General features: G+C 43.8%; 5 protein-coding genes across 13 annotated transcripts; 2 read left to right on the forward strand and 3 right to left on the reverse strand.

The window, feature by feature from the left end:
- The first annotated feature begins 180 nt into the window (after nt 1-180).
- On the forward strand, nt 181-1,690 carry LOC134032866 (paired box protein Pax-5-like). The gene is made up of 6 exons (XM_062476924.1): nt 181-220; nt 400-565; nt 651-848; nt 940-1,001; nt 1,052-1,162; nt 1,626-1,690. Exons 1-6 carry the CDS (start codon nt 181-183, stop codon nt 1,688-1,690), a joined length of 642 nt encoding a protein of 213 aa, XP_062332908.1.
- Nucleotides 1,691-2,537: 847 nt separating this feature from the next.
- LOC134032450 (bifunctional apoptosis regulator-like) lies at nt 2,538-3,948 on the reverse strand. Its single transcript, XM_062476419.1, has 4 exons — nt 3,506-3,948; nt 3,282-3,378; nt 3,090-3,181; nt 2,538-2,948 (listed from the first exon to the last, which is right to left on the reverse strand). Exons 1-4 carry the CDS (start codon nt 3,743-3,745, stop codon nt 2,676-2,678), a joined length of 702 nt encoding a protein of 233 aa, XP_062332403.1. The 5' UTR covers nt 3,746-3,948; the 3' UTR covers nt 2,538-2,675.
- A 798-nt stretch (nt 3,949-4,746) lies between these two features.
- LOC134032344 (signal-transducing adaptor protein 1-like) lies at nt 4,747-7,861 on the forward strand. Its single transcript, XM_062476297.1, has 10 exons — nt 4,747-4,982; nt 5,206-5,277; nt 5,356-5,469; nt 5,734-5,790; nt 5,995-6,176; nt 6,432-6,557; nt 6,908-6,977; nt 7,123-7,225; nt 7,330-7,509; nt 7,694-7,861. Exons 1-10 carry the CDS (start codon nt 4,881-4,883, stop codon nt 7,777-7,779), a joined length of 1,092 nt encoding a protein of 363 aa, XP_062332281.1. The 5' UTR covers nt 4,747-4,880; the 3' UTR covers nt 7,780-7,861.
- A 268-nt stretch (nt 7,862-8,129) lies between these two features.
- On the reverse strand, nt 8,130-13,589 carry elf2a (E74-like factor 2a (ets domain transcription factor)). 3 transcript variants are annotated; one of them, XM_062476295.1, is made up of 11 exons: nt 13,173-13,589; nt 12,702-12,746; nt 12,425-12,505; nt 12,147-12,206; nt 11,951-12,116; nt 11,131-11,241; nt 10,858-10,971; nt 10,657-10,743; nt 10,239-10,431; nt 9,734-9,976; nt 8,130-9,562 (listed from the first exon to the last, which is right to left on the reverse strand). In XM_062476295.1, exons 3-11 carry the CDS (start codon nt 12,494-12,496, stop codon nt 8,917-8,919), a joined length of 1,692 nt encoding a protein of 563 aa, XP_062332279.1. In that variant the 5' UTR covers nt 12,497-12,505; nt 12,702-12,746; nt 13,173-13,589; the 3' UTR covers nt 8,130-8,916. The 3 variants fall into 3 exon arrangements, with proteins under 3 accessions (XP_062332279.1, XP_062332280.1, XP_062332278.1); XM_062476296.1 differs by lacking the exon at nt 12,702-12,746 and having other exon boundaries at nt 10,858-10,968; XM_062476294.1 differs by lacking the exon at nt 12,702-12,746 and having other exon boundaries at nt 13,173-13,588.
- A 331-nt stretch (nt 13,590-13,920) lies between these two features.
- mgarpa (mitochondria localized glutamic acid rich protein a) lies at nt 13,921-27,053 on the reverse strand. 7 transcript variants are annotated; one of them, XM_062477017.1, is made up of 10 exons: nt 26,835-27,051; nt 23,868-23,968; nt 23,601-23,706; nt 22,318-22,344; nt 20,010-20,206; nt 19,688-19,973; nt 15,997-17,150; nt 15,746-15,794; nt 14,976-15,641; nt 13,921-14,933 (listed from the first exon to the last, which is right to left on the reverse strand). In XM_062477017.1, the coding sequence occupies exons 1-8, from the start codon at nt 26,908-26,910 to the stop codon at nt 15,759-15,761; spliced, it is 1,983 nt and encodes a 660-aa protein (XP_062333001.1). In that variant the 5' UTR covers nt 26,911-27,051; the 3' UTR covers nt 13,921-14,933; nt 14,976-15,641; nt 15,746-15,758. The 7 variants fall into 7 exon arrangements, with proteins under 7 accessions (XP_062333001.1, XP_062332999.1, XP_062332997.1 ...); XM_062477015.1 differs by having other exon boundaries at nt 19,688-20,180; nt 22,313-22,344; nt 26,835-27,053; XM_062477013.1 differs by having other exon boundaries at nt 19,688-20,206; nt 26,835-27,050.
- Between the last annotated feature and the right edge of the window lie 433 nt (nt 27,054-27,486).

The raw sequence follows: 27,486 nt of genomic DNA on the forward strand, positions 1-27,486 counted from the left end.
TTGAGCATCTGTATTTGAACTGCACCTTTCATGTAGGCTGATCTCAACATTTCTTTGTTATTCCTTTAGTCAGTTCCCACACTTGAAGTAGATTATATAGGCTAGTCTATAGATTAAAGCAAATTACTATTCTTCCAACAATTAAATACAATATTTGAAACATTTGGATTTACTTTTGTGATGGAGATACGCTGCGGCAAAGTACCACTCAACATGCAAAGTAAGTAGAAGTGTTCTTGCCAATGATCTATTGATGTATCCTACTTCGCTAGATTATATTAGCGAAACATTTTCTACAATAATATTAAAGTGTGTGTGGTCTAGAGAGTCTGTGTGGCAAGCGCTGTGCAACAAACGGAACGTGCATAAAGTTGATCCATAAATGTCTCCAATGCCCAGGGCACGGTGGGGTGAACCAGCTGGGTGGGGTGTTTGTTAACGGACGACCGTTACCACAATTAGCCAGAAAGCGCATCGTGGATATGGCGCACCAGGGTGTTCGTCCGTGCGAAATATCCCGCCTGCTGCGCGTCAGTCACGGCTGCGTCAGCAAGATATTATCCAGGTGAAAATAACTCACATAAATTGTTATCAGATTATGTTGAGCACTGTGCATAACCACCACAGCTGCGTAAACTCCCTTTACTCAGGTTCCATGAGACGGGTAGCACCAGGCCAAGGGTGATAGGGGGCTCCAAGCCCAAGGTGGCAACCCCCAAGGTGGTGGAAAAGATCATCGGGCTGAAGCAGAGGCATCCTGCCATGTTCGCGCGGGAGATCAGAGAGAGACTGCTCCTGGAGCGGGTGTGTGACCATGACAGAGTACCCAGCGTTAGCTCCATCAACAGGTGTGTCTGTGTGGGTGGGTGTTGATAAATGCTACAATAGCCTACATATCATGATAAGAATTCTATTGGTTATTTCCTTGTCTCTTTTCAGGATAATAAGAGATAAAGTTCAACTTCATCCTCTTTCTTGTGAAATAGGTACAGTAAGTGCCCTTCTACTCTACCTATTTTGACACTCTTCACTCTCTTTCCAAACATCTTCTAATCTTTGACCCCCTCAGTGTCAGTTACCACAGGTAACAGCTTCTCTTCTAACTCCTACTCTATTACTGGTATTCTGGGAACTGGTTCAAACGCAAGCAAAAGTGTCAAAGGTAGCGTGTGTATTTGTTTGCTTGTTGTTTTTGTAGCATTGCTTGAAAAATATATAAACTCATTGGTGATATGTTACTGTTAGTCTGGGTTTAACAACCTTCCCAGTGTGTAACCCACCTCCAACCTCGAGGCTCCTCTCTTTACCCAGCATGCACTCTGTCGCCACCCGACATTCCATCTTCCTCACACTCTCATTACAGGCCTGCTTACACCTCCAGTGTTTCATCACATAATCTATTAGTGGTGGAAGAACACATACTTGCCTGCATACTTTCAGCATTTCATCATGTCACCAATTATAGCAAAAACAACAGGGAAAGCCTGGAAACGAGGGATAGGATAGCAAGAAGAGCAGGAGAGAGGGAGAGGAACTGAGTGCTAAATGCAAGAACAGACAGAATTCCAAACATTGGTCTGATATGAAATTTATGAAAATTATTTTCCAGGTGATTTCCCAAGCAGTTTCTATTCTGAAAATCACAGTTCCTGCCAAACCGAAGCCTGGAGACTCTCAAACCTCAGCTTGACATCTCGCTCCGACCTGCCAACTAACCTCAGCCATAGCCTGCCTGGTCAGTCCTGTCAATGTGCTTACCTTTAGCACAGTCTCTTACAACAAAACCTAGCTAATGCTACATCCGTTTTTCATACTTGCCCAAACTACTCTGTTTTAACATGAAGTTACAGAAACACTGCACTGATTATTTTCTTATGGTCTGCAGGGAAGCCATGCTGCTACAGCTAAGATGGAGAGAAGAAAAAGTCACTCACTAGTATCATCATTGTGATAAAAGTCATCACTCACTGCAGTATGGTATTGTCTTTATGTATTTATTATAGTAAAAAAAAAAGCATGCACTGCTGTGTTCTCTGACTATGACCACAGAGAACCAGCATCGAGCTAAATAAAGTAATGCTGTTATTTTGTGAAGACATAACTCAGTCACTTTGTTGGTTTCAAAATAAATGACCAATCAGTACAATGCGTGCAGTCTCTCTTTGTTTCTGTAAGTAGATAACACTACACACACATAGAACTAAACGAGGCCCATCAGTGCTACAGCTCATCTTTCCACTGGTACCCCAGGGGCTCGTCTGTTACCACTCCTGTCGGGGGCCATCATTAAGGTCCCTGTGATGGAGGGTGATGTTTGTCCTCTCTCAGTAGGGGGCGCCCTCGCCCATCCTCCCCCCCAGACTGATGGATGGCAGGATTAAACAGAGAAGCAATGCTGCTCAGACCAGTGCTACAGGGGTCAGACATGAGTGCTGAGAGAAATAACACCTAGAGCTCACAATTAGATATTAGCTTACACAAAGAATACACACGGACAAACACGAACAGGAACGAAAACATCACACTGTGTGCTCTTGCATATGGATGTGATTGTTTATTTGGTTTGTTAATATTTTCCATGGGAAACAGCATTTTAAGTCATACGAAATGTAAAATTGTGCCCAATTAAAGGACATTATTGAAGCCTATTACAGACTAAAGAACAGATTTATCCGTTAATCCCTACGAATAATGAGAGCGATCCCATAGAGTATAGAGATGCTACCAACAGTATAGACAAAGTTATTGAATATATTGTATACAATTTCACACAGTAGGAGAATGCCTTGGAATATGATGTTTGCCAAAATAAAATAGATTATGGAGAAAACCGATGAAATGAGCCAAACCAGCAATCCATACAGGCTGTAGAGGATCACCCAGACACACCAGAAGGGAAAAGACACCAGGAACCAGACCACCTCAGAGACACCTCCCTTCTTCAGATTCTACAAAGGGTAGATTACCCAAAAAGAAATAAAACACGTAGGCCATACCTAGATGAGTCTAAATAATGAGTAACTTTACGAGGAGAAAAAAAGAACAGGCGTGTGTAATTGAATAGTAGAATAGGAAGAGAGAAGACATACCTGGTGTCTCAGATCAGCAGGACAGATGTCCGGCTCTGCCTGCGATCCCAGCTGCTCTGTATTTTCTGTATTATAAAGGCTAAGCACTTTAACTGTAGAGAGAGGGTAGTTATCGTTATGTGTTTTTCTAAATGTACTTTATTTGACCACTGTATTGTTGGTATAGGCAAATGCTATAACTGTACTACTCACAGAAAGTAGCGCTCGCTAGGATTATGAGAAACACCTGTGGCCATGTCACAATGTTGCCTGTCCCACTTCCTGGAAATGGAGGTATCTGGGGAGAAAACTAATATTTGTCCATTTAGCAAAAGCCTACTTAGTCCTAGTTCAGCAGACTACATATAAACCCAGACTTCAATGGCTGGATAACCAAAGGCTGCCTCTTTGTGTATGTGTTTGGCATCAGAGATTACCTGAGAAGACCCAGGCCTCTGGTAGGCATCAACGATGTTAGCCAGACGGTAGTTCTTGATGACATCGCTGTTAGCTGGGAACTCTTTTCGACACTCAGGACAGCGGTACTCCCCTCTGCTCCTCATGTCAGCCATGCAGGCCAGACAGTAGCTATGTCCACATGGATACTGGTGAGGCTCCGTCAGGGTTTCCATGCAAATGCCACAAGTCATTAGCTCCAATAATAACTTGTTATCCATTTTGATCAAATCTAAGAGCTAAATAAGGTGCTGCAAGGTAAAAACGTCATGATAGAGTAGAAACAGTTTAGACGTTACAGAGAGTAGCACCATAAGTAGCAGCTGACAAGTGAAAGTATGTGAAATTTATTTTTAGGAAAGCATTACAGCTACTATTTTTAGTAATACTAAGCACCACAGTCAGAACTATCGAGGTTGATATAGATTACAGAAAACCAACAATAAAGTGTGTATGTAGCAAGACACATTAATAAAATATATATATTTAAATTAAAGACAAAGTTGAAAAATTCCACACTGAAAAAAGTGTAGTATGTCCTCATTCCATTGTATTAATATTTAAACCCTGATTGCAATCATGGGTGTGACCAAGAACAGAATGGCAAAAAAAAATTGGCTTTGACCTACACAAAAAATGTTTGAGCAGTACCGTAGTTACTTCAAGTTATAACGTATTACAGTGATCGGTACATTAAGATCCCTGATAGTTTTTACAATAAAGCAAAACCACCACAACCCTCTCTACCAATGCACTTGTTCCAGCCGGTGAGACACTAGTGCTTCCTCATTTAATACTTTCTGAGTGATACACAGCAGCTTCATCACCAAATTCTCATATAAGACACTGATATGGAATGGAGGTGCTGAATAAAGCTAACTAACTCTCTTTGATATGGACGATAGTTCAGTCTGCTTCTCAGGTCAGCGAGTCAGAGCAGACACTGGCTATGTCACCATGGATACTGGTGAGTCTCAGTGTGTCCATGCAGTAACTCTCCATTTAGTCTGTCAAATGTCTATTGTGGAACTTCAAGATTGGGTACCAACACAGGAACTAATACAGAAATTGAATGCAGTGTGGCTTATATATACAGTATTTACTACACACAGTTGATTGAGATATCACCAAGAGTGAGTGTGTAAAAAGGGCGCCTACGCAACCAAGAACTGATACTGGACTTTCACCCACAGTAAATTACTTTGCTTCCTTATTATTTTCAGTGGGACCAGCTCAGACAGGGGGGAACGAGACGCACATTTGCTATATGAGAAAACAGTCAAAATATGGTAGCTTGGATTACTTCACCTGAACCGAGCTGAGCCAAACCAGACCGGACCGGGCCAGCGTTGCAGCATGGCAGCGCCCCGTAGGGTGATCACCAAGAGGAGGGCCACCATCACAGCTCTGCCACTCTACCACTCTGGAGCTCTGCTGAAGAAATACACCGGAGAGAAGGTAAAGAATAGAGAAATAGAGAGACGGCGAAAGCCCATAGAGCAGATCAAAGATGAGAATAGAAAGATAGAAAACAAGACAATCAAACAGGGGAGTCAAGTGAAGTGCACTAAAAAGTTATGTGTCAAAGACAAGTGAGTATTGTATCATTCAATGCCATGGAATATGATCTGCATTGCTCATTGCATGTGCACTAAACATTTTGTTTTCTGTGGTCTCCTAGGACTTTAAGAAGTACTATGGAGAACTACGTGGATCCACCATTTTCCTGTACATGGACGAAACACAGGACACAGTAAGACAGCCTAGAACTGTGGACTTGATAACCACAATCAACAGCCATATTGATTTAACCACTACTGTGCCTTTTCAGTATACAGAGAAACTGGATTTGCATATGCTGAAGGCCATGGAGATGCATTCTCTTTATGTGAAGACCCCGACCATCTTCACACTCTCTCTCATCAACGAGGAGGTTCAGCTGAAGGTCAGCAGTACAACCTTGTACCTTAGTGCGTCACACAATCAAAAGCAGACCTGGGCAAACAAATGTATCAAATCTTTGTAAGTGTATGATGCAGAGTTAACATAAGCCAGGCTATGAAACAGGGGACATTTTAGGTCAAAAGTACCTACAAATACAAATAAAACATTGTAAATATGATATATTACATGTATTTGACTATTTCTTGGTTAAATGGTTAAAGTGTGCCATAGACGGGATCGAGTCATTGTTTATGTCTTCATGCAGATGGAATGCCCAGACAAAGGAGAGGAGTGGAGGGGTTTCATCATGACTGTGGCATATGTGAGTATAGTATATAATGCACTGTCATTTAGTTTGAGAAAGGCAGGCTGAACACAAGTCATGTCACAAGAGGAGAAATTTACTGACGAAACAATGTTGACCCCCATTCACAGAGTCAGCACCAATGTAGCACAGTGCAACCTTTGTTATCGAGGATGATTAAGGATGTTACTGATCATGACAAGAACTGCATGTGTTTTACAGAAAGAGATCCCAAGCAAAATACAACTGCTCCCAGGCCAGATTGAAAGACTGAAGCAAGTTCTGTACGATGAGAAACAAAGACTTTTCCCCCAAACGCCACCTGACCTGAGCAGGAGTTTCATCTCCTGCTCACCCTTCCTGGGAAACACACAAGAAACAGACAGCCCAGCTGCAAACCCAACGTGAGTTTATCTGTTGGTTTAAACTGATCTTTGAGAAAGTGGGTTTGTAGGTGCAAGCATCTCTGTGATGTTATTCAACACGGAATATTTTTTTCCCACAAAACTCGCAAATCCTGTCTCCTGATCTTTCCCTTTTCCTCCTCCATTCTCTCCCCCACCATACTTCGTTTACACCTCCCATCTTTCTATTCACCATACCTTCATAGACATCTTTCTCATCCGCCTTTCATGCTTCCTCTTGTCAACTTTCTCCAGGTGTTTGTTTGACGTGAGCCGCCAGGAGGCGGAGCGTATGCTAACGGAGAACCCAGAACGTGGGGACATCATCATCCGTCCCTCCACTTCCAACTACGCTGTGACTTTAAGGCATAATGACTTACGGTATGATCTCTGACCCTCAACCAATGAGCACAGAGCTTCAACATCAACAACTTTGTCCTGGACTGTGAAAGGGACCAAATCAGAATTAGCTGCATCATGACATTGTACAGACCCTCACTAAACTGGTCTGTTCGTTGGCACCTTCAGGAAGGAATGCTCCTGACAAAAACTTAAGTAAATAATGGGCCTTTTTATATGCCTGGTTTCCCAGGCATATATTGCACCTTGTCATTTGTGTCATTTGGCAATGCACTTTAGTTTAGAAGAGAATTTGAAATGGAAACACCAAATGTTAATAGTTCATTGTATCAATATCTTGAACACAGGACTAAGGATGTTTTCTGTTTCAGTGGGACAGTATTCAAGAACTACAAGGTGCTGCATATAGACAGGATGTTAGTCATTGAGCTGGACCCCCCAGTGAGTCACATACCTGCCCCCGTACACCTACCAACCCAAAGACCCACACAACCAGACAATGAAGTATACAGTATAGGTGCATCCCATATGAATACAATACATCTGATGCTTCAGTGTTTGTCAACCTGTCTGTCTGTTGTATCAGGTGAAGGTTCATTCGCTGAGGGACGTGCTTGACCACTTCCTGAAGGAGACCAAATATCGTCTCAATCCCTATGTGATTCCCCAGGTCTATGACAACAAAATTGGTAAGAAAGTATTTTTCAAATGTATCCAAATAGTCACCACAGCAACTATACAATTTAGAGCATGATAGCAGACCCTTGAAACACTGTGTGTGTGGTCTAAACAGAGGTTTCACCTGTGTTGGACCGTGCAACAAAGCCAGTACCCCATGCCAGAGTGGCACCTATGATCCACATTCAGACCACTTGTGGCAACATGCCTCCAACCACTCCACCACCCGATCCCCCCTGTCCAACTTCAGACAATAAGGGGGACTACATGGAAGTGGACGTCCCATCAAAACCAAGTGTGTAAATGTATAGATATGTGTTTGGGGGCGCTGAGTAAAACACATCTGTATGTTCCAATTGACCATGTTCACATGAGCATCCCTGATACCATATATGTGCTGAGTACATGTCAGATGTAGTTTGTGATACATGTGTTTGGTGTCATCTTCATACCATTCTTCCTAATCCATGTCACTCCAGGCACCAGACCGGCGGAGGTGGATGAGGAACTGCAGACCATTCTAAAAGCAAGGAGGGAAAACATCTACAAAGCAGGGTCTTCATGACTGACACAAGTAACCAAATAAAAAACATAAAAAATTGACAGAATGTGAAAATTAAATAAAGCTGATTGATGTGCAAATTATATCTTGTGAAATAATTATGGTATGTATTGTTAGTGGTCTTATCACCAGTAATATGGCAGTGTTGTCTTTATGATAATGTGTCATAAAACCTAGAGTTTGGATGCAAGGGGGAGTTGTTAAGAGCCAAAGAACCAAAAGAGCAATGTCCAAGCACTTATCAAATGGAATTGGTCAGTTTGATATTCCAAACTATTAGACATGCCAATGTTCATGCTGATGGTAGGGACTAAGTTAACAGTAGGAGTAAATCACAAACCAAGAGGCTTCCATTCATATTTGTTTTTTTATAATACATATTTCAGTAAAATCTACTTCAATTCACTTTGAGAGTACAAGAAAATAGCATATACTTCAAACGTGGAGTACACTTATCTAGTTCCATATTGACAGACGGACAACCTTTCACTCCCTTTTTCCCCCTATGGTAAAAAAAAGAATAGAACAAGTGACAGGGTAGAGTGCTATGAGGAATGGGTGAGAGTAAGAAGACTAGACAGGGAAACAGAGCCCCCTAGGAAGAAAAGCAAGGATTCAAACTATATGACAGACAGAACTTCTTTGCATTGAACCTCAAATGCATACATAGCCTTGCTGCAAAGTATCAAAAAGTTGTTTTCTTTTTTTTTTTTTTTTTTTTCATTTCATTACACAAAATCTTGTCAGGCTTTTTTTATATTATGTTTTTGTTTACAAAAAAAGATTTTTAATTTACAATCTAAGGCAGCCCATCTTTTTAAGGATTCCATGAGCTCTAAAGCGTGTAGGCAGAACGTTCCTTCCTTCCTGTTGTCGTTTGCTGACTGACAAACTGAGCGGAGGATGTGCCATCAGTTCCAGTTGTGGACCAGGACTAGCTCGAGGTAGGGGACTCTCAGCTAAGTCCAACCCAGAAAGGAGTTCCTCTCTAAGGGTCTGAATCCCGACAGCTCCAGCCAGAGGAGTGGGGTGGAGATGGGGGTTGGGTTGGTGATGGTGAGAGGGGCTCATCTTCACAGTGTCCAGAGTCAGAAGCTCTCTGACCTCCACCAACCGCAGATAATCCTGAGGGGGACTCTCTCAGGAGGACGGGGGCTCTTGGTTCTGGGCTGAAGATGAAGCGCTGGGCTTGGGAGACGGGCTGTCCTCTGCAGAGGGGGGCAGGTCAGATTCCAGGGATGCTGTGGTTTGGGATGAAACAGGGTTTTGTTTGAGGGCGGTGGGTACCGGGGATGGGCTCACTGACACAGGGGTGTTGGTGGTGACCGTGGAAGGGGAGGGCTGAGGGTTCGCTACAGGAGGGACTTGGGCCGGGGGCTGAAATGCCAGGGGTTGTGCAGGGGCAGGGGACACAGCAGTTTTGGCCAGTATAATCTGGGTGGCTGGTGGCCTTGCCTGTGTTAACTGCATTGTGGGTTTAGCTTGCGCTAACTGGCTTATTGATTTAGCCTGGATGAACTGGGTTAGTTGGCCCGAGGAGTTAGCCTGCATTAGCGTGGCTAGCTGGTTAGCGGGAATAGTGATGATGGTGATTTTGTCTCCACTCTTGGTTCCTGCTGGCATCATGGTGGGCATGGCCTGGATCACGAGTTTAGTTGGAGCCCCCACGTTGCCAACGGTGACGGGTGCTTGGACGGCACTGGTGAAGATGGGTGAGGTGTTCAACGTCACCTGGCCCAGAGAGTTTGTCATGACAACAGGCATGGCACGAAGAGTCCTACATATACTGACAGTGAGGCAATTAGGTAGAGGGGAGGGAGAGAGAGAGAGAAGAGATCTGTGTTAAACTTTATCCGTGATAGTACGATGAACTGGAAAAGAGGAAGAAAACCAAAAACAGCCCCTTACTCTAGCCTCACGGCCCACACAATTAATCCCTCTCCTCCATCCTCCTTACCTGGAGCCCGTTGCTGAGGGGATGACGGTGACGTAGCTCTGCTGAGTCTGGACGGGCATGGCGGCCGTGTCGGAGGTGAGGGCGTTGACAGCCTGCTGGTGCTCGGAGGCCATGCCCTCATCCTCCTCTCCCTCCTCCCCCTCCTCGTCATCGATGACCCGGATGTTCTTGGGCATGTCCTTGAACTGGTAGGCCAGCCGCTGGCCCTCCACCTTGGCCAAGATGCCCCGCTGGTAGTAGTATCTGGCCACAGGAGACAGTCGAGAACACATAACATTCTAGATCACCTGTTACAAATGCTTATACCCCAGTCATCGACTGCTCTTGGTAACCTCCAGAAACACTCAAAAGGAACAAGATGTGTTAAGTCTATCAGGCTGTCTCAGTGTGGGTGAGGGAGGAGACAAGGACAATAAATATTCAGTAGCAATCTTAAAACACTTGATACGGTTTTGTCTTTGACCTCCCCAGACGACAACCTCCCCTCCAACTCCCCCTGCCTCACCTGAGCGCCCGGCCCATGGTCTCGTAGTTCATGTCAGGCTTGTTCTTGTGCTTCCCCCACAGCTTGGACACGGCCTTGGAGTCCACCAGCTTGAAGATGCCTTTCTCCCTCTGCATCCACTTGATGTACCTGGGACACGTGTTCTTGTCCTGGAGCAGGTCCAGCAGAAACTCCCACAGGTACGTTGTGTTGCCTGGAGGACACCGGGTTAGGGGGTGGTGGAAAAAAATAATTAACTGATTTATTTTTATTGTTTGGCAAAATTCAGTGCAATTCCTAGTCCTACAAGTCCAACTAGAGGGAAGGCACCCGTTTGTTGGGGTTTGATAAACACAAGTCATATGTTTCTCCAATGTGTGACCACCCTGTGTCCAAGTGTGAGGGTGTGCTAGGTGCAGTGTGTGAGAGAGGCACGCACCCTTCCCCTCTCTGGGTCTCTTCCTTATCCCCAGGTCGATGGAGCCGTTGGACGCAGGCTGGTGAGTCTTAGGCCTCCTTCCACCCCCTAGCGAAAAAGCCCCCAGAAGAACTTAGCTGAAAACCCTCCGATGTTCAATCCTACCATCTGTACATAAACATCCTAAAATGAACGTTAAAAATACAGCTTTGAGCTCTGTACCTCTCTTCTTCTTGACTGCAGGCTCACAGTCTGGGGGGATGGGGAAGGTGTCTTCCTCTATGGGTTCACACTCTGTAGACACCTCCACCACGGTCTCCATCATCACATCTTCTACTGGAGGACAAAGGCAGGGAGTGAGAGGGCAGGAGGGAAAAAAAGAGAAACAACAAAAGTCTGATTAATAAACAGAAATGGATGAGTGAACCTCGAAAGTTGCTAAACGCCATCCCATTTTAAACACATCAACAAGAACAGGAACAGGGAAATGAGTACCTGAGTGACGGTCATGAAGTACACCAGACGGAGATTCCATGTGCAGGAGAGCCTCGGCAGCCTCAAAGGTTTTGTCGAAACACACCATGTCCCCGTGACTGGACACTTCCACTGCAGAGGGAGGAGAGGGTGAGGGAGGAGAGGGTGAGGGAGGAGAGGGTGAGGGAGGAGAGGAAGGGATACCAGAGGTGAGAAAAATTGAAAGTTACAGCGTTCGGTGTTTGCTTACCTGACATGACAATCCAAATAGTTTCCTCTACCATCTTGTGCACCCCACACTCTTCATGCACCCCTTGTCTTTCTACAGCTTTCTACAGTCTCTATACACCAAACCGTAGAGGGCTCAAGGTCATGCACTTGTATACATCCACCACTAGAGGACATAACTGAGTTTGTTGGGGTTAGTTCTTGGAGGGAACAATACTCTGGTCTGTTCTATTTATTACACAGCTCAAAGCTTGGCAGGGTGTCTACAGCCCTTAATATTATGTACAGTATGACATTGGTCAAACACTTCTCAGTAATAGACAGCATTTGTTCATTATTACCATTATATACATCTGGTCTGCTTCTCCACCAAATAAAGCTGTCTGAGGTTGTAGAAATCATAACAGGAGTTTGATTCACGCACTACAGCTTCTCTCCTTACAACACTCACACACGTCTATCGATCCATCACAAACATAACCCTTCAAATCAAACCGCTAATATTCATCATCGTCCAAACGCGAGTCTATCCAATCTTCAATAATACCATACTGTCTGTTCCTAAACCGGTCTGTACCACTGCTGCACTGCCCGTATTCCCACCCAGACTCACCGGTCTCCACCACCTCCGTCACCACCTCCTGCTCCTCTGCCACGCCCTGCATCAGGTAGGTCTCGTCATCGTACACCAGCACCTGGGCAGCGTAGCACTGCTCCACCTGTGCGCTGGGCACCTCCTCCACGATGACAGCAGGACACTCTGCCTCCTCCTGTTCCGCCTCCTCCTGTTCCGCTTCCTCCTGTTCCACCTCCTCCTCATCCTCCATCACCACCATCTCCTCCTGGCCCTCATCTCCAGGAGTCTCACTCTGGCGGGGAGGTTAGAGACAGATGTTTTTATGCTTCAGCATCACCACAATGCCAATAGAGAAATGCAAGGTGGTTTGAACAACAGCGGTCGGTACATGGTGTTCCCGGCTGAGAACGTAGTAGCTGAGCGGGGTCATGTTATGTTTACTTTTTGAGAGGACTTATAGGGATGACAAAAAGCAACTGACAAAGAAGGACAGGGCGGTTAAACTCTTACCTGCTCCTCCTCAATCACAGTTACATACTCCACAACGTTCCCTCCTCCGTCTGCCACCACTACAGAGGTCATCACTCATTCCTGAAGATAATGCCAACATAGAATGATGTGTGAAATAGGGACAGGGCCATCCCAAAGGCTATTGCTTGCCAAGGAATACTGAAAGTTGTCCTTGTGGAAAGAACATTACTCGCGCTCCACTATGAAGTACACAATCTATGCGTATGCACCGAGTATGCTCATTATGTGAAATTAAATGAAAAAGGTAACAACATACACGTATCCACGAATCAGTTGCAACACCTTTTCAGGTTTCCGTGCACTGCATTATGATGGGACAATAAGTACACGAAATTCACAAGCATGCCCCGAATGTTTACATCACGGTTTGGTGTTTGGCAGTTAAGATGTAGCTTGTTAGGCTACACCGTTACGTCGTTGGCCAACGAGTTAAGTATTATTTGGCCGATTACCTTTACATTAGTTAGCTAGCTGGCCAAAGTGGTTGTTAATTGATGTGCACAAGTGTAAGATTTTGTTAGAAAGCTTGCTAGCTGCAAAGTTAAGAACGGTAGCCTTAAAAAAAAGAAGCAGGATGGCTAACTTTCGCTAGCTAGCTAGCTACTAGTTGTTGGTAGCATTAGCCAGCTAGCTAACGCCTGTATCCATCTTGTGCTACAATATATGTAGGTTCAGTATTTTATGCATGCTAAAAACTACATGCACTGACACAAACTTCGCAACTCACCTTCTTGTAATGTCTTGTAATTTTCGTAGAGTATAGCCTCAAGCAAACGTTAGGCCTGTGTAGCTATGCAGCTAGCTAACACAGCGAGCTTGATATCTAGCTAGTAGCTAGCCAAGTTGACAAGGCCGTCGCGATTCCTTACTTTTAAGTGTTTGCTAGCTGATTTAGCAGTTGGCTATCTCGTAAGCTAGCTAGTCGCTTTGGCAAACTAATGGTTTTCAATTACGTATAAGAACGCTGCTACACAAACTTCAATGTTTTGATTATCGCTATTTTCCATGATCTAAAGATCTATCTTTCCCGTTGCTTTCCTGCGCGCCCTCTCTTTGCCAGGAGATTCAGGTCAACCTCAGAGACCGCTGGCGAATGACACACTAGTCACGATGACGTCATGACACCCATCCGTGACACGGGTCGAGTTTGCATGTTTAGTCCTGTCTTTGTAACCATTAAGCGGCCTTCAGGCACATACAAAACATCTCTATTTATAAAAGGCCAATAAAGTTATCGATGCAATACATATGTCGTGGATGATTGAGTTTGTGGACGCAGCATGAAGTAATTGTACAACCGGCTTGCTGTAATAAGCTGTTTATGCTACCAATGTATACTTAACAATGCAAAACGCAAATGAGATAAGACAAGGTGGCAAATGTTTCTTGTAGCACGAACATGTTTGATTGTGAGTGTGTTTGTGTTAGATAAAGATAGAAACATTTATTGAAAGGGAAGTCAAAACAAACCAACGTTCCTTTTGATTACCTCTTTATTTCACAAAAACAGCAATGTGTCACAGTCAGTCACAGTTTCTGGCCTTAACTAGACCACTGCCAAGCCATCCATTCACAGAGCAGAACAAACCACTATTATAAAACCTGCCTGCAAACATGAAGGCAGACACTGAACAATCTTGATTAATTAGGAATAAGCTTACATTCGTTTCAACATCTCGGTCCCTTTTTAAAATGACTAAAACAGCAACAAATTAAATATAACAAGTGAGTGAAGCTAAGAGAAAACTATTTTGTCAAACACAATACATTACTCTATGGATTCTCTGATAAGTACAAGTACTTATTTGGACTTTCTTGATCAAATTGAGCTATTCAGTTGGTTAGCCTTCAATATCTGTTTTTCAAAACTCATTATCATAAACCACTTCCTGTGAGCCTATGAAAAACATCACCAATGATGGCACACTGAAACAACGGACTTAGACACCAATGGGATCAGTCGAGTGCCTCTTTTGACAGATTCACCAAAACAGCTTGTACTAAGCCAAAAACCCATCCTATGCAGTCCAAAACTTGCTCAAGTGATCCTTATTTTCTTGTAGATGTTATTCCAACAATCCAGAGGATAATCTGTGGGGTATAGTTTGGGAAAACATGTATAGACTCCTGCAATGGTGTCAATCAATGGGAAAACAGCAACTAGGGGAGGGAGAAGGTAAAGAGATGAAAATGTCTGCCTTATGAAATCTTAAGAGGTGATGCTGTTCTAGTGTTAGGACACAAACATGGTTGGTTATTCAGCTGTGACTTCATAAACTATGGAGTCAACCTGGCAAATTTGGTTTGTGATGCTGTCTGTAACACTGGCATATTCAAGTGAAGTTCTCCAAAAGGTACAACAAAGAACAAGTGAGGTAGTGAGGTGGCCTACTGAGTAACGTTCCCCAAGAAAGACCCATGTTAAGTTTGTAAAGTGAGGTGTAATTAAAAAGTGTCTCAGACCACTTCAGCTTCAAAGCTGAAAATACTTGTATTTATAATGTAAAAATACATTTTTTTTATAATGTACAAAAAATTATTTTTACATTAAAACCAGTTTGACCTGAAGAATAACAGGTTTGTTCAAGGATGCTGTCACACAAATACAGGCCTCGCTATTGCAAGGTGGTAGATGAGTGATAGGCTGGGAAGTGTGTACCACTGCATTTGGTTCTGACAAAGCAAACACCATTGCAGTGCTTTACAGTGAGGTCTCTGAGGTGTAGTAAACTAGGACAGAGTTTGGGAAACGACCGCCGAGAAGACAACCTTACCCTTCACAGTTGTAACCAGGCAAAAACACAAATTGTGTGCCCTAAGGGAGGAGAGTATATACCAATATGTGTATGCAGTGTCACAGGTTGTCTTGTGTAGTAAGCCATGTAAGCCAATTGCCAATGGTTCGTAAATGAACTAGAGTTTTACATTTAGGCAACTGTAAAAGGAACAGGAGTGTATATCCAGAAAATACTCCAGGTGGTTGTTTCATAAAGCAGGCATCACATGACTAACGTACATGTACAGACAAATCCCTGGAGCGAGATAGGGAGACGACAAGTTTTAAACTACAGATACAGGGAAAAAGGTAAGGGATGTTGAGGAGAGGGGTCTGCGATTGGAGGGAGGTTGGGGAAAGGCACATCCTCTTCTCTTCCTTGGGGGAAATATTTCACGAGATGAGAGATCCAGGAGATTTCTAGAACAGGAGGCAAAAAAGTTAAATGTAATGTTCATAGTTATTTTTGTGCAGAAAGAAGTATTCAATACTGGGGGTTCTAATGGCAACGGAAAAGTAAGTACCTCACAGCTGGACCTACTGCATTTGCATCCTAAGCAGCCGCCGCTTGCCCTGAGGAAAAACGTCTTTATTAGCAATAATATTTTCTATATAATCTACAATATTTGTAGATTTGAACATTAATTTAATTTATGTTATTATATTAAATTATCAATTAATCTAACTGCACAAAATAATCACAAATCTACCTTTAACCTAAATATTAGTTCCTGTTTTGACTTGTTATGGGATTAGTACTGAGATTACCTGTTACCTCAGCAGCCGGGGCTTCATCTTCCTCTGGGGCTGGGATGATCCTTCCAGTCATGGGGCCGACTCCCAGGACTTTGGGACTCTTGTCAGATTTGGGTGCTCCCTCCAGTACCACCACAATGTACTCTTTCTTGGGCTCTGAGACAGAGGATTCCTCAGGTGCTGCTTCTGCTGCTACTTCCACAACTGCTGGAGCTGATGCTTCAACCGCTGGGGCAACTTCTACTGGGGCTTCAACCGCTGGGGAAACTTCTACTGGGGCTTCAACCGCTGGGGCAACTTCTACTGGGGCTTCAACCGCTGGGGCAACTTCTACTGGGGCTTCAACCGCTGGGGCAACTTCTACTGGGGCAACTTCTACTGGGGCTTCAACCGCTGGGGCTTCAACCGCTGGGGCTTCAACCGCTGGGGCAACTTCTAGTGGGGCAACTTCTGCTGGGGCAACTTCTACTGGGGCCTCAACCGCTGGGGCAACTTCTACTGGGGCAACTTCTACTGGGGCAACTTCTACTGGGGCTTCAACCGCTGGGGCCACTTCTACTGGGGCTTCAACTGCTGGGGCAACTTTTACTGGGGCTTCAACCGCTGGGGCAACTTCTGCTGGGGCTTCAACCGCTGGGGCAACTTCTGCTGGGGCAACTTCTACTGATGGTGCAACCTCAACAACTACAGGGGAAACTTCTGCTGGGGCAGCTGGGGCCTCTTCTACTGGGGCTGGTGCAGCCTCTGCTGGTGCTTCAGCTGCTGCAGCCTCAACCTCAACAGGTGCCTCCTCCACTGGGGCAGCCTCCACTGGGGCAGCCTCCACAGGTGCCTCTTCCACTGGGGCAGCCTCCACTGGGTTAGCCTCCACTGGGGCAGCCTCCACTGGGGCAGCCTCCACTGGGGCAGCCTCCACTGGGGCAGCCTCCACTGGGGCAGCCTCCACTGGGGCAGCCTCCACTGGGGCAGCCTCCACTGGGGCAGCCTCCACTGGGGCAGCCTCCACTGGTGTTTCGGCCTTCGGGGCAGCTTCTACTGGGGCAGCCTCCACTGGTGCAGCCTCTACTGGTGCTTCGTTCTCAACAACACTTTCCACTGGTATGACAGCTTCAACTTGCTCAACAGTCTTCACCTCAATGGACGAGGCGGCTGCAAGCAGGTCCACACTGGCCACTGCAACACAGAACCCATCACAACCCAAGCATCACTCACTCACTCCTTGCTGAAGGACTGAAGCCCATGCCGTAACTTTGTGACTGTTAATGTATCCAGTGTTGGTGTAACTTTCAGTTAGTTTCCTAAAAAAGTGGGGTAGGTAGCCATGCTAGCAATAAAGTGAAGGTTTTACATATCCCAAGTTTACATATAAAGTTTTTAGCAAGTCGGTCAGTTTTAGAGAATGCCCAACCATGTCAAATAAATATTCCAATCCGGAATCCAAAGCGGAATATGTGTATGTTTTGGGAATTTGATATAAAAGAGCAATTGACTCCCATAAGCGACCATGGTGGGTTAGATGTTAAAATACTGACGAGGCTTACAGGTGTAAAACTACAGCTACTGAGGCATACAGGAAGAACATTGACATTGGGGCAGAAAGCAGGCACAGTAGAAGAGGGAAAGATGAGAAACGTCCTGATATTTGACAGGAATGAGCAGTGTGTGCACGCAAGTCAAGACGACGAGTCGGTGGAATAAACTATTGAGTATAGTTGACTATGGAATTGTGTGTAAGTGCACCAGATGGACAACAAAGCACAGACCGTTAGACATGTATCTCAGGACAGAAAGTGCATTAGCCAAAAATCCATTCACAAAGTGAGTAGAGAATTTAAAACATACAATGTATTTGTAACCGTTGCACCCAACTCAATGGAAAAAAAAATGGGCCACACCATGTGAAAGGCTTTCCTGCCAAATATCACGAAGAATACACACACCAGATTGAATGGTAGTTTGATTGAAATACATTTAAGTATAATTTAAAGCTCCATTTACGAAACAATTGAATCAAACAATTGAATCAAACATTGAATCAAAATAAGACAAATATATTTTGGGCAAATCCTTTCTTACTATATGCAGCAAAGTTAGAAAATGCTAGATATATCCATACCAAACAAATTAATTATGTTAGGGATGCTTGCCGACGTACTTTCTAAAACCGTGTCGTTTTAGAACGCCGTTTTCGACACCAAAAACCCTATAAGCGTAGCCGTTAGCGTAAGCAGACCAAATTCAGACAAATTAAACACGGGAATGGCTCTTTCCAGTTTGACAATACTTTTATTGTATGGCTCGTAGAATTCCCTTCATCAGTTGACACTACCACTGTTTTAGCCATTTAAAGGATCATGTCTAGAAAGACCACACGTTTGAGTTCCTTATGTCTCTTTAGACTTACTTCACTTGTTCATTTACAGTTAAGAATAAAACACACCGCAACAGTTACAGAGCTTGTACAGGTTTCAGAGTTTGTCTAGAGGTAAAGCCATCACATAGCTGATGAGACAGACAGCAGTTCAGATGAACAAAAGCTTCCACATTACATTGGCGTGTACCAACTCAGTGATATATGGCAGAGAAGCACTCAAGGTTTGAAAAAAGAAATACAGTAGTAAAAAGAAAAAAATCACAGCCTGATTTGTTAGTGATCAGTTGTGGCCAGGGCTTTACACATTACAAACAGAGGTAACAAATGGAGCATTTGCTTGTTTTCCTGTTTGTTTTGTTTGTGCATGCAACCTGACAGGTGAGAGATTGTATGTGAGATCAGCCAAGTCCTCTGGAGGTCAAAGGTGAGTGGCAGTATTTGAAGGGTAGAAGGGAAAAAGAAGCAAGGTACAGACTTTTTGTCTTCCAAGGTAGCCCAGCTGGGTAAATACAATGGTGCATGATTAGAACCTCCTCTTGAGGGCTACCCTGGATGGCAAAACGTTTACACCCAGAAGTAAGGAGGTTTGTCAGGAGAAGCAGGACTTTGGTAAAGAATTATGGGAGCACAGTGACTTGGTTAACGATGTATCTCTATTCTTACTGTCTCAATAGCATGGGTTCTTCATAATCATACATCCTTAACTGAAGTAACTCTTAGTGCTAAATTATACAGGGTCTAATGATGTGTTTCTCTCCACTGTTGAAGAGTGAACTCATGAACAGATGGCCTTTATGATACAAGCATTATTAGGACTTGCACCCCATCAACAATATCCTGAACATAACCTGGAAAGGGACTTTGTCAAGCAATACGTTAAAATCATATATATTATCTACAGCACACAGAAACAAGTGTGAAGAAAGGGGAAAATAACAGAATAATCTACTCTGTCTTCTCTCTTTTCACAACTATGTCCAATCAGCAGTATTCTTACTCCTTGCCATTCCAATAAATACTAGGGTATATATATATTTTTTTTTACATGGATTTGTTCATTCTGAAAAAACTCACATAAGGAATCTGCAACCTAGGTAATGCAAGGAAAAACTCTCATTCATAAATCATTTTATGTTCACGACTGAGGGGACCAGTGTTAGGCTATTAGGTATGGCTCTGTTACTAGTGGTATGATGAGATTTTATTTTTATTTTTTTTAAGTGTACGCCTTTCTATTGGTGGGCTGTGTGTGTTAGCACAGGTGTGAGGGTGTGAGAGGAAACTCAGGCATCAGCAGCCTCAGATGCTACCTCCTCCTCAGGGGGAGGGGCCGTACCATTGCTCTCTGCCTCCGGCTCTGCTGCAGCAGCAACTGTCTCCTCTGCAACCACGGGGGCGGCGATAGCCTCCGCCGCCACCTCCACGGCCTCGGCCACTTTGATTACTTCCTCTGCTGCTGCCTCCACTTCCTGGGCTGCCTCAACGACTACCTCTGCGACTTCAACGACTACCTCAGCGGTCTCGGCTACCGCAGCTGCGATCTCCTCCACCACAGTCTCTGCTGCTGCCGGTTCCGCCTCCAATGCTGGTGCTGCCTCGGACTCAACTGCTACAGGCTCCGCCTCGGCGACTGGCTCCGCCTCGGCGACTGGCTCCGCCTCGGCGGCAGGCTCCGCCTCAACAGCTGTTTCCGCTTCCTCAGCTGCTGGTTCGGCGACCTCTTCTGCAGGCTCAGCCTCAGGCTCAGCCTCACTTTCAGCCTCAGCAGCAGCCTCACCCTCCTCCCCTCCAGCCTCTTCTGCGGCCGCCTCACCTTCTTCCTCAGCAGCCTCACTTTCTTCCTCAGCACCCTCACCTGAAACGAAAATGCAAAACTATCAGAAACATTATTTTTTTTTTTTCTTTAACACTCATTTTTTCCCAACTTGCTTCAGTATGCCATTATAAATCTATACAATCTTAACATCTGTATAGGCATGTTTCTCATACATCTCTTATTTTGCATCCTATCATGTATATCTTTACACACAATGATTTGAAATAAACTGTATATTAAGTAACTCCTATATCTTGAACTAACACACATCCACTTCAGCGCACACACACACACACACCCCCACACCACTTCAAACCTCTTACCACCCCTCCAAACCATGTTCCACACCTGCAGGGGGTAAAACAAACGAGCAGAGCAACATCACTGCAGCAGAGACCTCAGAACAGAACGCCATGCAAACCCGGGAGATAAAGAAAAAGAACAAGGCATAAAACCAGAGTGAAAGAGAGAAGAAAAAGATAAATTGGGGTGGATGGGAGGAGAAGAGTAATGAGGTTATGGAGTGGGATATTGGGGAGGGGGTAAAAAGTGCCTTACCATCCAATCAAGGCTATCAGAACCTGGAACTTGTAAGTCTAACAATAACAGAGACAGTCCAGGTGTTTTGTGCGTGTTTATTTAATCTCAGTCAGGGGACTTTTTTTCTTTTTTTTTCCCTCGTCATTTATCAATTTTCATTTAACATTACATCAACAAGAGACCATAATGTAGCATCAGTTTAGTCAATGTGAAATGAATAAAAGCAGAGTACGCAATGAGAAGCATCCAGGAGTTACAAAGTTTAGTGACAAGCATTTGACTGGACTAGTTCTTAGCAGTACAGAAGAAGAGGAAAGACGAAGAGAGGAATTTCCCCCAGATTCATCCAAAGAGTCCAGTTCTATAGTCCCCTGATGCGTAGGCCGCAGAGGACCGTATTTAGCCTTACAACACTGAAAAGAGCAAAAAAAATACAGACAATTAGCAAAAAGATTATTTTTGCTTTTAACATTAAGAATTAACAGGTAAAATTACACGTTTCAAATCGAACGACGACTATACTGTTGAACTACATGTAATGCATCTTTTACGTATTCTTTACATCTTAAGAGTACGTGGATGCTTGTGCAATGCACTGTCCAACAAATCCCCTCATTGTGGCACTCTATGACAAAGTCACCTGTTGTCTCGGTTTGATGAAGGGCCTTAAGTGTGGACTCAATGTAGACAGCAAGTAGAGAAATCAATTTTTGAAGGTTTGGAAGGGAGGACTGAATGTGAGAAAGGGGAAGGACAGTATTTGTTTTGGGGTGGAGCAGAGTGTCATGGAAGGGTAGCCCCCTGTTCTGATTAACAGGTCTTTTGGCCAACAGGATCAAGTTAGGGAAAACAGGGAGGGGGTCAGATGCTGAGAAGGAACACCAAGAAGTTCTACCTCTATACAATTCAAAGTAATTGAAACTTAGTACTGTGGGGTCATTCTGTATTTAGATGAGTGAACATTATTACATTTAATTGTATTTATGATTAACTTTAAAGATATAAACACTTTAATAAGGCACCTTAAGTGAGTTGATTCTTCTACAATATAATATAGATACATATTACCCCAAACCTAAATTATTAAAAAAGATGCATATAACACTGATACTAATAAAGCATACAGAAAAGTCCTTACTGTTGATTAATCTGACTGCCCTTTTTTAAACTCAGGCAGGGCACTTCTTATCATTAATCAGAACAGGGACATGACAGTGTGCTTTAGTGGCTAGCCAATGAGAATTCAGGAGCCCAACCATACATGGTGAACAACAAAGTTCAACCATCTGGATTAAGTAAACCAATCTGAATACTCTGATTCCACCTGTGTTTCAGAGCTCATGAATCCGCTACTCCTCCTCCCATATTTGATCTGGAAAATGCATTTTAGTAAACAAGGCTGAAGAGAGACCTAGCTTTGTGAGTGCACCTAAAAACACACATTCAAAGTGTCAAGGCAATAAGTGAGAATAAAATAGTGAGAATGAGTAAGTCCATGCCAAAGTACCCCTTGCCAAATTCAGTGCTTCATTGGTCATTCAGTATTTAAGAGCCAGGCTGTGAGTGAGAAGAAAAGAAAACCCAGTAATTAGTCACACGAAGGCACTCACCCTCCTCTTCCTCCTCTCCATCCCTGCCTAAAAACAGAGACAGAATCACAGTCACAGAAGGCTCTAGAAGGAACAGAATATTTTATGGAATGGTTTGGCAGATACGAATGTGAGCCGATGGATGGTTGTTCTCGTGCATCTACCATGTGTAGGGGTTTACACTGAATGATTATCATTGCACTCTCACAATGAATGTCAGCGGTGAGACTAACAAGACTAATGTGAGCTCAGCTAAGTGTGCTCAGATATAAAATGTGTTTAGTTTACTGCTCTGATGATCACAGCTAGTCTAAATACACACACACACAAGAAAAATAAAGCTGCTATAATTGCATCTAATCTCATCTGGCTCTTAGTTTGGCTATCTCCCAAAGTAAATAAATAACTTAACGGCTTGTAAACTATCCACAACTGACATATCAGCTGATGGAACATGCACAGTGGAACTTGGACAACCACATTGTTTTTGTTTGTAGGAAGTGGCTTTGGCAGGAGAGAATAGTGGAGGGCCGCAGAGGAGAGATGGGCAGGCGCCAGGGGCAACACCTTGCCCAGGCCAGAGAAGGTGCCATGGGGGAGACCTGGACTGATGGTCTTGGCTGAGGTTCCATAGCTACGTTGAGACCAAGTACTTGTTAAATAACTGCTGACCCCACACACCCCTCTAGAAGTTAGTCATGTCCTGGTGTTGTTGGATCTTTGTGTCAGGGAAGGAAAGTAGTGGAGGTACTGAAGAGACCAATTCTGCATGTGTCTGTGCTTGTGAGTGTGTGTGTGTTTGGTCCTGCACAGCTAAACAGGGTTCTCAGTGGGATCAAGTCTCCTTGAAGAAACAAGATGACACATAAGGACAGGCCAGGCAGAGGCTTTGGGAGTATGACCCTGCAAATGTGGATGTATGTGTGTGCGTGTTCACTGTCAATGACGTTCTTCACGCTGATATAAGTAGAGATTATCCAGGCCTCCAACTGTCCCACAATCCCTAGTTTGGACCACATCTCTTGCTTTATCCACATGCACAGCAAAGCCAGAGGACACCTGTTATGCAAAGATCAGTCAGTGATCAGGCGGTCAAATTGTTGACTTAGGGGCTAAGGAGAGTCAAAGGGATGAGTGTCAAACACTGGACTTCTCCGTGGGGATTTTCCATGCCCTGAAAGGATTCTTTGGATTTGCTTTATTTACCTGTATGTGATAACTACTCTATAGGTGATGTACTAAGGAAGCAGATGGTGATTGAGTGGATGTGAATGACAGATGAGGTGGAAGGAGTGGGGGCTTACTCTTTGGGGGCCATGGTTTGGGTGTCCACTCTGTCTTGGGTCTCGCTTTTATTTCAGCCACGCGGTCTTTGAATCTTTCGTGGTCTGACGTCACAGTACTGTAAGCCTGTTTCGGAACACACAAGAAAGTCTTATTTCAGGACGTGTGGCATGCACAGATATTACAAGTTAGTTACTAGGAGAGCGTTACAACATCTCAACTCACAACATGTTAATGTCATGTCATGTTTTTTGTTGTGGTGGGAAGGGGTGGAGTCAGGCACTCACATAGGTGACTGATCCAGCGAAGGCCCCACCACAAAGGAGGGCATAGATAATGTTCTCCCCAGTTCCACCTGGGACCGATGACATCTGACGCCTAGGAACCACTGCAAAAGGGTAAAGGTCAGTGGTTAGAGGTGATGTAATCTCCTTATAGAACAATGCATTGTCATCTCCTCCTATTATTTTTGTATTTTGAAGGTGAGAGAGAAAAAACACGAGATTCCAATGAAAAAAGATGTACTCAAATAAGTAGTCAACCAAGATACCCCTCAACCCTCTACCATAGATAACCGGAAATACTCTGTGCGGTGGCTTTAAAAAGATTGCAACCAGATAGGCCCAGAGTGCAAACCTATCAGACACGTCTCTCGGAGCAAGAGGGTAGGTGCCCCGAGACGCTTTGTTACAGCAGAAGGCATTGCTGTTATTGGATTGTGTGCAATGGGTTTAGGAATCCAGGAATATGCCTGTCAGAATCAATTGAACTCCTGTCATGCTCAGGAGACTCCACAATGTGGTTTTTGAAAGGTTAGGCTACAGTCATGTTTTTGTGAAAGTATACTAAATCAAATTTCCTGATTGCATGTCATATTCTATAAATCCATTGCAAATGACATAACTTTATCTCTACCTCTTTGTTTTTTTAACTTCGGAAGTGTGTCAAGTTTCCTGCTAATGCGATCAGGTCAGAGCCCTCACAAACAGAAAAAACACCTAAAGCATGTTAGGCATATTTCAGATCAGGCACACATCTTATTTCTAAGGCAAAATATATCTACACTGGCTGTTAGAACACGGGACTGTATCTTCTGCCAGTGAATACCTCAACCTTAGGGATCAGGTTGCATTTTGTAAACAACCATAATAGATACTGTTGGCCGAACTCTAGTGTTTGCCTTTTTCATTCACTTGTCAAACCACTGAGGGAAGAACTATTCTTTCCTGTCTGAATCAACATTTAACAATGTGACGGCACATCCAGAGCCTCAAGCTAAGGTTAATAAATGTAATAAACTATAAATATAACAATAATAAAGATATATTTTTGGGCAATCTCAAGCTTTATTGGATAGACAGAAAATGTAGGGGGGAGAGAGAGGGGAGGATATACAGACTGGAATCCCATATGGTACACACCCTACCCAGTGAGCCAACAGGGCACCCCGTTATTGACTAATCTTAACAGACAACATTGCTGTGTATTACTTTGTGTTGCTGCTGTCCAGCATTCCCTTGTCAAATGTGTATTCATGTTACTGAACAATGTTAACTCCTTCAACGAATGAGTTCAAACAGTTGCCACGGTGAAGACGTGGTCTTGCACATGAACTTCATAGAATCTCCCTGACAACCACCACAACAGGACCCAATGGTGTCCAATGGGATTTAACCCCTCATACTCTCACTGGGATAAGCCTGTCATTGCAGCCCCTACTGAGCTCCCTAACCAGGCTCTCCCCCAACACCTCGTTATTTATACCTGCTAAGCTGATAAACCCTCAAGTACTGGGAGTCAAAGGGTTAAGGTGGTGAGCATCCTGACAGGAAGAGGGGAGATGGGTCACAAGGTCATGGAATTAATCTATATTATCCTCAGGGGCTGTATAATGGTGAGTGCCTCTGGAGGCAGTGGTAAAGGAGGAATCCGTGACTCCCGTCATGCGTGAGCAGTGCTTCACTGGACACCAGCACGGAGAAGTGAACTCACACAAACAGGCATAATCAGGGGTTGACGTTGCGCAATACGAGGACACCAGTGGTTCTTAACTGCGGGACACCCGTCTATGTGTGGGTTTAAGAGAGAAAATGGAGCTTAAAATGGCGAAGCAAAGACAGCAAAAACATTGGCATGGCCAGACCAATGCTACGTAATCAAGAGAGAGGGGTGCCATGAGGTAAGGGGAGGGGTAGCAATTGAGAAATAGCTAGCGGGAGGATCGGTTTTACACATTGCTTATTTCTTTTTACTTTTCTAGACGTTTTTTGGTACATTTCCCGTCCATGGACAGGTTTATAATACAATAACATAGGCCTAATGGAACAATTGATCACGGCTATTGGATAAACAACAAGCCACACAGCATCGAAGCATCAAGTACTTAATGTACAGAAAGTGGACCAATAAATGCTGGACAATTGTTTTTGTTGAGCACAGCTTGAGTGTGCAGAGGTGTGGGGCTGAAACAGTGAGACGCTTGCATTGTCCGCTGTCTATACATTAAGGACACCGTCACACGTTCTCTACCACGTGAGCAAGAGCAGGAACCATATTTATGTTGCACCCTTGATCTACTGAAGGTCACATATGGATATTTCAAATAAAATAAATACATCATACTTCATGGCTATGCTTCAATCAGTAGACACTGGGTTTTTCTTTCAAATCTGTTGTCCAATTTTAGCGTATAGTCATTATAAATGTTTAATATTGACATCCAAGACAAAGTAATCGCCTTCTTTACAATGTAACAATTTATCTGAGACCGGCGACTCGCACGCAGAGTAATTAAACGATTGAAGAGGATTTACAGATTTGGTAGAGCAGTATCGCTTTACGTTGAGTTTGCGTAACAAAGCACCAATGTGTTTGTTTCATATAAAATCTTAGGCCCTGTTCGCATTCTTTAAACTATACGTGAAAGTCATTCGAGAGAAAATATAATTGACTGCCTTTAAAGTAGGCAAATTAGCTCCGCAATATACCAAATGCACTTTACGAAACAATTAAGAGTATCTTTGCCAGAAATTCCAATTGACCTTCATTCCCCCTGTTAAACAACACCGGTGCCATCTTTCACATTTTGAATGCGGCAGTTTAAGCAAAGTCAAGCTGCTTGAGTACAAAATGTTCTATTCGGAAAAGTAGCCTACCCATGGACAATGCCAAGTTAAGAGATTACGAATTTTAAAAATTGTAAAATGCCCCTACATATAAAATGTGTTCCAGGGTTCTGGCAGTCTACTACTCACCATCTCTAGATAACCTGTAGGCTGTTTTCCGTGCCAAAGGCCCAAATCTTTGCCAGGCCGCTCTGCAGAAAAACATCGTAGTGCTCTATCCGATAATTACGGGAGAAATAACCCACAGCGTGAGTTGGGAAGTTGACAGGATGACTGCTTGGCTGTTAGTCGGCCGCGTGTGAGAGGAAGAGCCCTGCCTCGAACGCGATTGCTGTGCGACTGATTTCTCTTGATGGCTTCTCACCTCCCCCTTTCTCACGCACGTCACGCATGCACCCTCACCGGGAAAAGGTCGAACAGAATTGTTTCTCATCTTATTGTAGTTTGACGCATATTTTTAAATGAAACCCTAATGTCATCAACATTAAATATGGCCTAGAAATAAATATAGGAGTGCACAATCAAAATTAACTTCAAATCAATATTTAAATGTAAAATCCCATAACAGGGGTGACCCCCTGGAATAGTTTAGGTTTGCCCAAACAACGGAGATCAGAATTTGTTTTGTTGGTATAGAGTAGATTTGCTCACTCACTATTAGCAATGTTGTTTTCAAATGTGTGAATATGAGTTAAACAGTAGGATAACAAGCAGTAACAAGCAGATAAAAGTACTTGGATTTTACCACCTTTCCCCATAAGAAGCTACAAAGGTAATTTGT

The sequence above is a fragment of the Osmerus eperlanus genome, chromosome 13 (genome assembly GCF_963692335.1).
Source record: "Osmerus eperlanus chromosome 13, fOsmEpe2.1, whole genome shotgun sequence".
Lineage (NCBI taxonomy): Eukaryota > Metazoa > Chordata > Actinopteri > Osmeriformes > Osmeridae > Osmerus > Osmerus eperlanus.

Bases quoted from the DNA above. Each gene is read 5' to 3' on its own strand.
- LOC134032450 (XM_062476419.1), bottom strand. From the start codon at position 3,745: ATGGATAACAAGTTATTATTGGAGCTAATGACTTGTGGCATTTGCATG. The intron at 3,379-3,505 runs GTAATCTCTGAT...GACAAATATTAG, and splicing joins AGAGGCCTGGGTCTTCTCAG to TTTTCTCCCCAGATACCTCC. The intron at 2,949-3,089 runs GTATGTCTTCTC...TACCCTTTGTAG, and splicing joins CTGCTGATCTGAGACACCAG to AATCTGAAGAAGGGAGGTGT.
- mgarpa (XM_062477013.1), bottom strand. From the start codon at position 26,910: ATGTTTTTCTGCAGAGCGGCCTGGCAAAGATTTGGGCCTTTGGCACGG. The intron at 23,707-23,867 runs GTGAGTGCCTGA...GTTCCGAAACAG, and splicing joins TCGCTGGATCAGTCACCTAT to GCTTACAGTACTGTGACGTC. The intron at 17,151-19,687 runs GTACGGCCCCTC...TCTGTGTTGCAG, and splicing joins GCCGGAGGCAGAGAGCAATG to TGGCCAGTGTGGACCTGCTT.
- elf2a (XM_062476295.1), bottom strand. From the start codon at position 12,496: ATGACCTCTGTAGTGGTGGCAGACGGAGGAGGGAACGTTGTGGAGTAT. The intron at 10,432-10,656 runs GTGCGTGCCTCT...GGTGTCCTCCAG, and splicing joins GAGACCCAGAGAGGGGAAGG to GCAACACAACGTACCTGTGG. The intron at 9,977-10,238 runs GTGAGGCAGGGG...TCCTGTGGCCAG, and splicing joins ACCATGGGCCGGGCGCTCAG to ATACTACTACCAGCGGGGCA.
- LOC134032866 (XM_062476924.1), top strand. From the start codon at position 181: ATGGAGATACGCTGCGGCAAAGTACCACTCAACATGCAAA. The intron at 566-650 runs GTGAAAATAACT...CCCTTTACTCAG, and splicing joins GTCAGCAAGATATTATCCAG to GTTCCATGAGACGGGTAGCA. The intron at 1,163-1,625 runs GTAGCGTGTGTA...TTTCCCAAGCAG, and splicing joins CGCAAGCAAAAGTGTCAAAG to TTTCTATTCTGAAAATCACA.
- LOC134032344 (XM_062476297.1), top strand. From the start codon at position 4,881: ATGGCAGCGCCCCGTAGGGTGATCACCAAGAGGAGGGCCACCATCACA. The intron at 6,177-6,431 runs GTGAGTTTATCT...AACTTTCTCCAG, and splicing joins AGCCCAGCTGCAAACCCAAC to GTGTTTGTTTGACGTGAGCC. The intron at 6,978-7,122 runs GTGAGTCACATA...CTGTTGTATCAG, and splicing joins TCATTGAGCTGGACCCCCCA to GTGAAGGTTCATTCGCTGAG.